Source organism: Thermochaetoides thermophila (genome assembly GCF_000221225.1).
Source record: "Thermochaetoides thermophila DSM 1495 unplaced genomic scaffold scf7180000011818, whole genome shotgun sequence".
Taxonomy (NCBI): Eukaryota; Fungi; Ascomycota; class Sordariomycetes; order Sordariales; family Chaetomiaceae; genus Thermochaetoides; species Thermochaetoides thermophila.
The window spans coordinates 1,106,868-1,119,313 of record NW_006383034.1 but is presented as its reverse complement, the minus strand read 5'-3'; the positions used below and the strand labels follow the sequence as shown (position 1 = coordinate 1,119,313).

The following is a 12,446-nucleotide window of genomic DNA, read 5'->3' as shown; positions in this document are numbered from 1 at the left end:
CGGAACCTGTGAATTCCCTTGAGGCCAAGCAGAACCGCAGCGGTCATCCTTGCACGTGACGGCGGTCTCTTGCCAAGATGTCGTGTGGAGTCCAAGTAGGGGCAAAGATCCAGGTTTGGCCTGATCGAACCGTTGGTCGCCCGAACTCCCGACAGAGATGGAAGGAAGAGAAAATGCCTGTCCGGCGAGCGGGTAGTGGATAAGCAGCCGCCTAGGGTCATCAGCCCAGGGTCAGCCAGGGTTGACAGGGCCCAGCCAGGGCATCAGCCACCCCCCTCTCCCTTCCCCCCCCCAGCAGGCAAAGCGCCCTATCGCCCTATCGCCACGTCTGGACTGCGCTGCACCGCAGACTGCGCTGCACCACACTTGGAACCTCTGGAAGTTTTGTTGTGGAATCTCGAAGTAGAAGCACGGACAACTGAAAGTTGGCATCCATCAGTCGACAAGAAGATCGACTCCTTTTGCTGTTTGGCTTCTGGTTTTCAGTGCAGTCCCAGCTTCAATTTCGAGTTCCGTCGACCCGCTTTCGAGCCCTCCAGCACTGCCCAGAACAACGAGCCCAGCAGCCACATCAACCGCCGTGGCGCATCGACATTGAGAGATCGACGCTGACGAGAATCGCGGCCGCTGACCATCATCCATCCCGTGGTGAGACAGGGCCCGTAGCCAGCATTAACACCAGCACAGAACGAAGCACCTAGGCCTGGACATTACCCCAGGCCCGGCCGCCGAGCATCCCACAGCGATCATCGCTCTCCATGGCGATCTGAACACTCTGGACGTTCCGAACTCCCAGTGTTCATTGTGCGTCGTGTTCCCCGCTTGAGCTGCTGCCGTTTTGTTCCCGCCGTCCCGGCCGTTCAAGAACAAGATCGTCTTAGCCCATTCGAGCGCATTCTCCCCGACACGATCCTGCTCCCTGCCTGCCGTCCTGCTCTGAGGTGCCCATGATAGACTGTCGCCCGGCTTCCACGACGCTCTCAAGTTGCCGCAGGAGCTTCCCAGGCGCTTTGTCTTGGCCTCTATAGCCCCGCCTCGTCCCTGTCGTCGAGCATCCGCGCGCATATCAAGGTCATATATAAAATAAAAATAACAGTCGCCATGATGGTGCGTGGTTGATCCTGAGTTTGTTCTTATTTTCGCCATCCGTCTTCCATGTCTTGGTCTGCACAACCCTCAATGCCCCGGGATGCTGTGCTCCCAGCGTTCGGGCGCAGTTGCACATCTCTCCCCCCCCCCTTTCTCCCCCGTTCCCCCATTGCCCCGGTTTCCCCATCCTTCGAGCCCCTTGAATCCCTCCCCTGGAACATGGACATGGAGGCCCTCGTATCGCCGGAAGCGCGGCTCGCTGCGTTTTCGCATCGACAAAAAAAAATAATGGATACCCAGTGGAGCAGCAGCGTTTCGCAACTTGTGCGACCAGCGGCTAACATTCTGATGTGGTGCCCTGCAGACCTCGACCAGACCCCGTGATGTTGGCGGCGGCAGCAGCTTTGGAAGCCGTCGTGGCCACGGGAGCCAACTGTCCATCTCCGATCCGAGCCACCACGTCACTGAAGCCATAGGCACTATGTACAAGGAAGAAGACGACGAGTCGGGTGTCGAGGATAACAACACCAATACCAACTCCCGTCCCCTGAGCTTTATCGCCGCGGCCTACGGCGGCGAGCAGCTGGATACAGCCGTCCCCCAACACGACGAGCCCAGCAACGAGGACCGCCTACGCCTAGTGCGCACCACTTCGGACCAGACCTCCGCTGCCAGCTCTCCAGCCGACGCTTCGCTCCCGACAAACGGAACCGATCCGGCCGTCAGTCTCAGGAAGGCACAGACACTGCCTGCCAATCTCGCCGGCGAACAAAGCAGGCTGAAACCGTCCTTGCATCCTCTGAACACCGGTCCAGCCACGCCGACCTCGCCGACCTTTGCCAACACCAACTTCGAGAACCCTAATGACATCGCTCAGGAGTTGAGCAATCTGCAGGCCCTCCGTCGGTTGTCCATGGACGTCAGCAACACCACCGACCCCGATTTGCTCCAGTTTTCGAATGTTTCCATCCTCGATATGGCTGCAAGACCGCCGTCTGCCGAAGATGACGAGGCAGACCCATCCCGTTTGCTTTGGGTGCCCGCGCGGGTACACCCGGAGCTCGAGCCCACTGCGTTCAAGAATTTCCTTGAGAAGAGGGTACAGCAGATGCGTCGCCGGTCGGGCGAGTCGCTGCTCTCAGTAGACGGCTTGGAACGCAATAACTCGGGCCTGCGCAGGAAGAAGTCGATGCTTCGTCGCGAGATTAATCCTAATACTGAAAATGGCGACACGTATGTGGATGGCGCAGAGAAGCTGGCGCGGAAGCGGTCACTAGCCGAGCAGCGCATGCCGGAGCTCAGCCTGTCGGATTTGATGAGTGATCCGGAGAAGGTAGTGCAGAAGCTCGCGCAGAATGCGTCCAAACAGTGTACAGACGATGACAGTCCGATTCTTCCGGTCGCCCCTGGCACGGGGCTGCGCCGATCGACCAAGACGACATATCGAAAGGGAGGTAGTCAGAGATACGGTGATCGTGCACCGTTTGCGAAACGGCTTGCTGCCAGGCAACAACAGTCGCAAGGCCAAAGCAAGGAGGAACCGCCGCCGCCAGTGCCACCTCTGGACCCGTCCATCGGGAAGCCGTTGACCCGCGTGAACTCGGAGCCGGTGTCGCTGGCAGAGAACTACTCGCAGCCAACGCGAGATCTCAGGAGACAGCAGAACTTCTCTCGAGACTCGCCTGCGGGCACGACATCACCCCCACCACCAGAGAATCAGGAGCCAGAGCTATCTGCAGCCCCAGCGAAGCCCTCATCTCCACCCTCTACTCACTCTTTGCCCGTTAGATCATCCTCTCCATCACCAGCCAACCGGACGCCCGTCCCTCCTGCTGCAACTGCTGCAGCTCCTGTCCCATCCATCGTCGAGACGCCGCCGGCCGAAGAGCCAACTAGATCAGCTGCTGAACCGCCGAAATCGCCACCCCGGAGAGCTCATCCGCCACCTCAGCAGCCCCTCTACCCCGACAAGCCCCCCGTTGATGCTCCACCTCCCAGGTCGAGCAAACGGCCTCCTCCTAAGCCTATTCAGCAGTCATCGCCTAGCCCTCAGGGTAGTGAACTCAAGAGAACCCCTTCTAGCACCGCAGAAGCGCTCAGTGAGATCAGGCATCCCCAGCCACTACCAGGCAGTGCCAACTCGACTACCAGCAGTCTTACATTTATCCCGACGTTCGACACAATCCCTGACCGCAAGCCCGAGAAGAAAAAGGACAAGGATGAGACGGATAGTATCCTCTCAGTCAAGTCTACCTCGAGCTGGAAGTGGTTCAAGAGCGACGACAAGGAAAAGAAGAAAAAGGAGAAGGAGAAGGAGAAGGAGAAGGAGAAGGAGAAAGAGCGTGAAGAGCAGGCTCGCAGGGCCAAGGCCAATGCTGCTCGGCAGGATGCCGTACCCCCTCTCGAAGTCCCCAAGGGTCGCGAGAGCCTGCGCCTCGACCGCGACAGCATCGAGATCCCAGACGAGCCAAGCGGGAAGAAGGGTTCTAACCGCAAGACAAGCGAAAGTAAAAAGGACGGTTTCTTCGGCGGCTTGTTTGGCGGTTCCAAAAAGAAGTCTGACAAAGACCATTCCCACCACGGCCACAAAAAGAAAGACCGCGACCGCGATCGCGATCGGTCCTCCGCGCCCGAAGCTCACTCCGCACCCCGCGTCCTGCGCCCGGATATTGATTATCCTTGGACACGCTTCCCGCTAATCGAGGAACGCGCCATCTACCGCATGGCACACATCAAGCTGGCGAACCCGCGCCGCCCGCTGCTGAGCCAGGTGCTGCTGAGCAATTTCATGTATTCTTACCTCGCGAAGGTGCAGGCCATGCACCCGCAGCTGCAGATCCCGACTAGCCCGCAGCAGAAGAAGTTGTTGGAAGAGTCGCGAAAGAAGCAGGAGGCTGCGTTGGCTGCACAGAGGGAGAGAGAGCAGCAGTTGGCTATGCAGATGCAGATGGAGCAGCAACAGCAGCAGCAGATGGGGATGGACAGTGGGTATGGGGGGTTTGAATACCATCGGGTAGGTTCATCCACTTGAATTGTCTATGTTTGAGGAGATGCTGATGTTTGTTGATGCAGTCTGCCCCTGGATACGGCGACGCCCCCATCCCGCAACAGCAGCCCAGTGCTGATAATGACGTGTATGGAGACGACCCGCAGCAGATGTATGCTGCGTACGATGACCCTATTGACGGTTCCGCTGGCGTCGCGGACTTAAGTCTGGCGCTGCAGGCTGGGCCGAACTATTATTACACGCAGGATCCTGGAGTTGGGGTAGGCATTGGAGTTGGGTATGCGGATGATGATGGGGATGATGGGGGAGGGATGGTCCAGGGACAGCACAGACAGGGACAGCATACCGCTGGACGAAGTGACATGTGGTAGCGCCGCTTCGTTACTGGTTTCAGTTGGGGGTGAAGGGAAGTGAGTGCTTCTTTATAGGGCGGATAGGATGAATTGCACAACTTTGGCGTGAAGTGGATAGGTAGTTGAGCACGGCATGGCATGGATTGGACTGGTTGGACTTTTATGTCAATTGTCTATTGTTGTTACCACTTACAAAATCCCTTACTTACTTATCTACTATAAGGAAACATGGACTGTGGGTAGTGGCAACGCGGGTGGTTGGCGGGATGGATGTACGCGGCTTTACGAATGATGGCTGTTAGGCTTATCGATTGCATGTCTCCATCTTATGAAAAAGGGGAACAGGGAACTAAGCGTGGTGCGTGCTTGCTTATCGTTTTTTTTTTCTATGATGATAGTGGTCATACATGTCGCATCCTGCATGCGACCCTGTGTATATACATGAAGTGGTAACTGGCTTGGCCCCTAGACCAAAGCCTGAGCCATCTCGCGAACATTGGATACGAAGACTTATTGGTGTTCTTATAACAGTCTATATTCTTAGATAGTTACAGAAGACACACTTGTATCATGAGAGGTGTCACCCTTGAGACGGATCAGCACTAAGAGTGTAACTGCAAGATGATTGACCATCTCGTCAACCCCGTACAGCGTACATGGTAAGCATGTTTGGATAAAGATAAGGGTGGATAAGCCAGTATAATCAAGCTCACTAGTAGGGTAAGAGTTCGGGTTGGACAGGAAAAAGAAACAAACAAATTCTTCGTTCCACCACCTGCTGGTAAATTGAAGTTCGGGCACTGAACTAGATTCAATGTTCCTTCACCATACATGTACTTGGCCTACATTTTGTACTTTCCCTTTCCATTATTGATTCCTTTTGAGCTTATCCCATTTTTTTTCTCTTCTTACCCTAACATACCCATTGCCTCGACGGCCTGTTTGTTGCGAATGGCAATCTCCAAACTCCATATGCTTGACTACCCCCGCTCTCCGACTGCCACTTGATACCATCAAGCCATCAATGATCGGGTTGTTGGGCATCGATGCAATACAACAGAATCACTCAGCTCCCAGAAGGTTCTTTGGCGCATTGATTGATTGGAGGTGTCATGAATTTGGGACTGTGATAAGAATTATCCAGACTTCAATTGGTCTGTTAAAAGAGATCAGGAGGGAACAATGCTTGACAATTGAAGCAGCATTTACTGGAAGCGCCTAACTACCTATCTGCATTACCCAGATATTTGACAAACCAGCTAACATATCGATGTGGGCTTGATTCAGTCATAGGGTGCTAGTTGGTAATGGCCTGCCAGTGAAAAAGTTCCCGAAACACGCCATCCTTTCCAATGGGGCAGGTGAGCTTTTGTTGCTCTGCTCTCTGCTACTGGAAAGGACTCTCATCCATATTCTTTATGCACACATCCGGGCTTGAAGCTTCAAAGTAGGTATTCAAGACCGAACCTTCTATTTTTCTTTTCATGGTGTCCATTTCTGCTGCCCTCCCCAGTGTCTCTCAAACCTCGAGCCTCACACAACCCCGCTGGACTCTCCGCTGACAGCGCCTTTCCATTCCTAGTACAAATTTCAGTCTGAGTTCCGTCTACGATCTTTGTTTGTCCTTCGATGAGAAGAAGGCTTCGGTTTCGATCCATATTCAAGCTCAGAATGCCAGAGCCTGAACATGAACAGTTCCATCTCCAGAGATAACTGCAGCATCAGTCTTCTGCCACGCTTCTGGCAAGTTCGCCAATGCACATGCGGTCCCAGCCTTCAGTCATACAGTCCGAGCAGAGTTCAGCACCATTCATGCTGTCAGGTGAAGGAACCGACATCATGATGTCTGCAAAGTCATTCTGGGAACGACACCACTACTAAAGACTCTTCGGGAAGAATTCCGCTATTCTATGTTATTGAAAATGGCGATGAGACTGCTTGCAAACTTTTAATCGATCGTTTTTGAGCCAGTATCCAGACCAACAGTCTCAGAGGCCTCGATCTGGAACAGCTGGGATTCCGAAATGTCATCAAGACAGCTGTCATGGACGGAAGCAACTCCATTTGCAAAATGCTCTTGGATATTCCCGGAATTGATCAACTCTTTTCCGAGAACGAATATCATAAGTTGTATTCCATGCTCCTGACGACAGCTGTTAACAGGAATGCGTCCCTTATGAAACTTCTCCTCGATCAATTTGACTGCATTGAGTTCAAGTCGACATCTATGTCCCTATTTTGTCTGCTTTTACAAGCCACCCGAAATGAAGAGGAAATGCTTCCTACATGCATAGACGCCATAGTCAAAGTTCTTGAGCGTGCAGGAGCCCTGAAGACGAATTGAGGATAAGCGACGTTGGGAAGCCTGGGTTTGCGAATGCATTAGGTAGTGGTGCATATGCTGCACTCTTATACACCTTGGATCTAAAGCCGTTTAGTACATCTAGGAACGTAGTACTTGTTGGCAACCTGCAGATTTTTCTTTTTCTAGGGGACTCAATACTGCTGGTTTTTGACCATCTTGGAAAAGTTCATTCACGTAGTTCTTGCAGAGAGTTTTTCTTTTAGGTACCTGTTGTGATTAATAGCAACAATGGAGCAAATCAAATGCAACACAACATTAGAATGAAGATCAACATATCTGATCCTTACATATTGACCTCGAAATAGTGACCCGCGCAGGAAGTTTAACCATATCAGCAATACCGACCTGTTGCAAAGATAGCGTAGGTGGAATGTGAAGAACGTAATTAGATCAAACCGCTTTTCCCTCTCCCATAGGCGTTTGAGTGAATTGTATGGGAATTTTCCCATGCTTACACTTACGTACCACAGTGGGGCGTGGAAGACTCTGGGGTTATGATAGGAAGAAATTGAGTAATTGGCATTCACTCAGCCATTACACAATGTCTCGACACTGAGTTATTAATAATACCAGGGATTCAAACCCTAAGTCTTGAGAAGTCATGTTCGTCCAGGCCCCAGTAACTCATAGTTCTCGCAGACTCAGAGACCTACTACCCCTAAGTTCAACTTTTCCCGCACCTTTTCACCCTAACAGGCAACCCCCCCTCCATAGGCAACGTCAAACTGCTCCCACTTATCCTCTCTCTACTCTTATCGACCTCCTCAAACTCAAACAACCACGCCAACACCGCAATCACCTGCACCGCGACTGCCTCAGCCATCCTCCGTCCCAAGCAAGTCCTTGATCCACCATAAAACACAGGAAACTCCCCTGTGGTCTTTCCCAACTGAAAACTAATCCGTTTCCGCCCATCTCCCGGCCCGTCTACCTCAACAAGAAACCTCTCTGGCCTGAAACGATCCGCGTCCTCGCCCCACGTAAGTTTAGACCTTTGCAGAGCGAAGAGACACCAGACCAGGACTGCGCCATGAGGGAGGACGGTGCCATCGGGTAGGGTGGTAGTTGTTCCGGGCGGGGCTTTGCATTGTCGGATTTCGAAGGGGATGGGAGGGTAGAGACGGATGGTTTCGTAGAAAACTGCGAGGGTGTAGGGCGCTGAGGAGGGGGTTAGGAGCGTGGGGTTGATAGGGAGGGGATTTTCGAGGTCGGAAGGGAGGTCTTGGGCAAGGAAATGGGTTAGTTCTTCGCGAATTTTGGTCAAGTAGGTTGGATGGCGTAGGAGGAGGTAAAATGCCCAGGTTAGGGCTTGAGCTGTGGTGTCTCGGCCGGCGGAGAGGTATGTTAGGGCGGCGTTGGCGACTGTGGCGTGGTCAGGGATCGAGTTGAGGAGGGATTGGATTAGGGAGCCGGAGATCTGGTCAAGTTTGCTGCTCTTCAAATCGGGGTTTGAGAAACTACGGTCTGTAACTGCCCGGGAAACGATGTGCTGACCGTAATCTTTGACGGTTGCGATAGACTTGCGCAATTTGGAGCCAGTAAAGCGCTCCGTTAGCTGCCAGAATGGGTTTTGGAAGCGCTCTGCTATACCGCCAGAAGCGAAGTCAAAGGATTTTGTAAAATCCTCATCGGCATGCATTTCCATCTGTGTAATGTTAGTCAGGGCAGGAGAAAGAATCCTCAACCACTCACGTTATAAGCCATCTTCCCCATTATCTTAGAAGTTATTTCGTGAAATATGTGCTGTAGGTCGACTATTGTTTTACCATCAGCCTTGGCGGTAAGTTCGGATACGGCTTCTCCCAAGTACTGCGGGAGAGCGACGTCTGTCAGCACTCGAAGGTTTGCTGGAGTCAGGAACGCTGCGCCGGCCTTGCGCTGCAGCTTCCAGAGATCGCCGTCTGCGTTAATGATGCCATCTCCTGAAGCGAAAATCAGCCTAGTGTCTTCATGATAACAATGTTTCAGCACTTACCAAAGAGATCCCATGTGCGTTTCTTGACAAATGCGCCCTTGGCAAAGAGTCCCTCATTCTTGAATATGAAGTTAAGGACTTTGGGATCATGAACGAGGACACCTGGAGGCAGAGTGGGCACAGTCAAGGCCACGGTCTCATAGCCAAATTGTTGTTGGCATTTGTTAAACCAGCTGAACAGCTGCCATCGAGGCTGCAGGAATTTGAAACCATTGCCAATTAGAAGGAGTGTGCCCGGAGGTTTTCTGAATAGTTAGCAGGACAATACGGTGATATTTAACATGACAGAATGGACGGTACCTTAAAGGCCTGCCATTGCGTGTAATGACAGGTCTTTGTCTTGAAACAGTCCTGATGAGGATAGCAAGGAGGGCTGCGAGGACAAGGTGAGGGATCATATCAATGATAAATCCCATGATGATGATGATGATGATGATGATGATGATGAATGTTTAATACCTGCTTATTGGCTTTTAAGAATTGAAGTACATGTCGAGCTGAGATTCGTGTCGGTGGAAAAAGTGAGGTCTCAAAACGGCCATGTTATGTGGATGTGTCACAAATCCAACTCCCCTTTCGTTTCCATTGGCCGGTGCCCCACTCAAGACGATCTGATGGTAGGGTGTGCTGGTAGCGAATTCACTTTGATGAAAGGCTTCAAAACTCTTGAGACATTCCAAAATGTGCCTTCATATATATCTCTTATTCGCTTTTTTTTTTTTACTAAGCACATGACATGAGGACGCATACTTTGTAAGACCTCAAAGGCATGTGCTGTCCAAAAGTTTGTTTACATCAGGGGTTTTTCCTGCCAAGTAACGGAAACTTGGAATTGTCATCTTTTTTCATCTACCTTCCTGTATCATCCTTACCGCTCCCCTTCTCCCACCATTCCAGTATCATATTTGTGGACCGCTGAATTATTTTTGCAAGTTGTCTACTTTAACCCCTGAGCCCCTGATTCCCCAAGACGTTGTTTACTCCCAGGAACTTCTCCAAGGCAACTAGAACGCCAAGACGCTAAAAGCGGGATGCTGTCATCGCTGGGGCAGCTCTCGCTCAGGCCGCAACCTTGATGACCACGTCGACGTCATTGTTCAGCGCTAAAAGAGAAGAGCTTGTTGCTCAACACAAATGATCTGTTTTGCAAAACTCAGCTACAGGGTTTTGGGAACATTCTTGAGTAATCCAAATCATACAATACACTCAAACATATCAAGATGCCTGTTATCCCTCGAATGCAAGTATTTGAAGTCGGGGATGCGCCCTGGTAAGCCCTCCCGATCGCCCAACTTCACCCCACGCCCTCACTGACACCAATCTCAACAAGGTTCCCTCCCTTCCTCCGAGGCTACTTCCAAGCAGCCCTAACGGCAGCCTGGACAACCCACGTAAGCCACAATCTACCCCCAACACTCCTCATTGAGCTAACCTCGAGCCCAGGTACCCGGCCTGCAACGTTCCGCCCCCTCCACAATCGTTGCCCGTCTCCTGCAAACCCACCTCCCCTCCCCCGTAAGCAACTACACCTTCATAGACCTGTGTGCCGGCGGAGGGGGCCCAACCCCAGCCATCGAGCAATACCTCAACACGACACCGCCCCAATCAACCTCCCAAGCTGCCAAAGCCAAATTTATCCTCACCGACCTTCACCCGCACACCTTGTTATGGGAACAAGCCGTGGCCTCTTCGCAACGGAGGAGAGACGAGAGGACGCTAGATTACGTGCCGCATCCCGTGGACGCGGCTGATGTAGACAAGGAGTTTGTCGAGAGAATGAGGGAGGGGGGCAGGAGGAAGGTGTTTAGGATATTCAATTTGGCGTTTCATCACTTTGATGATCGGTTGGCGAGGGGGATATTGAAGGGGTGCGTGGAGGGGGCGCGGGTGGGGGAGGGGTTTGGGTAAGTTCTGCCCTTGTTATCCAAACCAAGTGCTTGTGGGAGAAGAGGGGCTCACAGACACAGAATCTTCGAGCTCCAAGACCGGACCTTAACAGGCTTCTTGGCGTGCTGCACCTTCGGCATCGCGACGATGCTCCTGGCCCCATACTTTGCGCTGATCCTCTGGGGTGAACCCCTCGCGCTGGTGTTCACGTATGCGATGCCTGTGTTGCCTGCGGTGTTGGTGTTTGATGGCTGGATGTCGTGTCTACGGACACGCACGCCCGATGAGGTAGAGGCGCTGCTGAGGACCTGTGGCGCGGAAGGTGGCCAGGAAGAAATTGCCAGGCGCTGGGAGATCAGGAACGGGAGTGAGACGTTCATGTGGCCTGTGGGCAAGGTGAACTGGGTAATTGGCTTCAAGAAAGGGGAGACGCAAGGAAATGGTAGGTGACTTGTACGCAATTGGTTGCTTGATACGTTGGTTGTTGTCTTTGTGTGTATTGCTAGATGCAAAAATGCCCGATTGCTTCAATGCTGCCGTATATCGTAACCCAGAATTTCGAGCCGCCCAATGATGTCCCATTCCCGTCGTCTTCGTCCAGTCCATCCTTGTGGGATGGGGTATCTTCTTCTTGCCTACCATCCATCCAACAGCCATCCACGACACATAATGAACTCCGTGAACAACGTACCCCCGGGTATCTCATTTCTTAGACATCATCAACCTCAAAAACTCATCCTCATCGACTCCCCCCTTCCCATTGCTATCAAACTCCTCAATCATGGCTTGGATATCCGCATCCGGTATGTTATTCCCCACTTGCTGGCACACCTTCCTCAGATCATCCTCGGTGATCATACCCTTACCATCGACATCGAATAGCCTAAACGCGCGGCGCAGCTCGTCGCGCGGGTCTCGCTGGCGAATCAGTGTGCCGGCCAGCGCCTGAGCCGTAGCCAGGTTGAACTGCCGGTAGACTGGGGGGCATTCCTGGTCATGCGGCCAGTTGGCTGGGCGCTGACCATGGCGCACCAGCATATCGTAGGTCTGCTGCTTGGGCAGATCGAAGCCCAGCGCGCGCAGGACGAAGCGGAATTCCTCGTAAGAGAGGAGGCCGTCTTTGTTGGAGTCGAAGAGTTCGAACTAGAGAGCGGTTAGAGGGGTTTTCGGCTAGGGGGAAGGTGGTAAAGGCCATACAGCTTCAGAGATACGTGTCTTCTGCTCATCGGAAAGCTTGTTATAGTCTTCCCTTGGCGGGATGGTGTATTGTATTTGGCGGGTGGCGGCCATCATGGGGGCAATTAAGACAAATAGTGACAGACAGGCAGGACAGGGTAACTCGATAGAGGTGTATCAGGCAATATAGGAGGAATTTTTATACGACTCGAGCGATGCTCGCTGAGGCAGCGGTATATTGTAGGTGAGAGAGCAAGAATGATGGATGAATGAGGATCAACAAAAAACAAAACCAAGCGTCGACGGGAAAGGAAAAGGGAGGGACTTTGCGTCCGCAGGTGTCGTCGTGGAACAAAGCTGCAGCAAATCGATAGTATTGTCAGGATTTGTGTTTATCAGGAGGGCTTGTCGCGACCTCAGCGACCCTTCCCGCCTCCCAAGCCAGCAGAAAGCAGTTCTCGTAAAAGGTCTTCAGTTTGATGATCGATGCAAGTGTGGATGCGACGATGCAAAGACGTCGGGAAAAGACCGGGCGAGGCGCGTCATCCCTGTCCACTTTACGCGTGATCCTTGCACGCCAAGACAGCTTGAACC

At 52.6% G+C, this 12,446-nt stretch overlaps 4 protein-coding genes across 4 annotated transcripts; 2 read left to right on the top strand and 2 right to left on the bottom strand.

Annotated features, from left to right (window-relative positions):
- Nucleotides 1-1,101: 1,101 nt before the first annotated feature.
- On the top strand, nt 1,102-4,467 carry CTHT_0043270 (uncharacterized protein; the record flags this gene model as incomplete). The annotated part of the gene is made up of 3 exons (XM_006694664.1): nt 1,102-1,107; nt 1,454-4,102; nt 4,162-4,467. 3 exons carry the CDS (start codon nt 1,102-1,104, stop codon nt 4,465-4,467), a joined length of 2,961 nt encoding a protein of 986 aa, XP_006694727.1.
- A 3,011-nt stretch (nt 4,468-7,478) lies between these two features.
- On the bottom strand, nt 7,479-9,205 carry CTHT_0043260 (monooxygenase-like protein; the record flags this gene model as incomplete). Its single annotated transcript, XM_006694663.1, has 4 exons — nt 7,479-8,459; nt 8,507-8,736; nt 8,790-9,034; nt 9,090-9,205. The coding sequence occupies 4 exons, from the start codon at nt 9,203-9,205 to the stop codon at nt 7,479-7,481; spliced, it is 1,572 nt and encodes a 523-aa protein (XP_006694726.1).
- An 804-nt stretch (nt 9,206-10,009) lies between these two features.
- On the top strand, nt 10,010-11,126 carry CTHT_0043250 (uncharacterized protein; the record flags this gene model as incomplete). The annotated part of the gene is made up of 4 exons (XM_006694662.1): nt 10,010-10,059; nt 10,120-10,180; nt 10,233-10,693; nt 10,757-11,126. 4 exons carry the CDS (start codon nt 10,010-10,012, stop codon nt 11,124-11,126), a joined length of 942 nt encoding a protein of 313 aa, XP_006694725.1.
- A 252-nt stretch (nt 11,127-11,378) lies between these two features.
- CTHT_0043240 (cell division control protein 31-like protein) lies at nt 11,379-11,966 on the bottom strand (the record flags this gene model as incomplete). The annotated part of the gene is made up of 2 exons (XM_006694661.1): nt 11,379-11,819; nt 11,874-11,966. The coding sequence occupies 2 exons, from the start codon at nt 11,964-11,966 to the stop codon at nt 11,379-11,381; spliced, it is 534 nt and encodes a 177-aa protein (XP_006694724.1).
- Nucleotides 11,967-12,446: the final 480 nt, after the last annotated feature.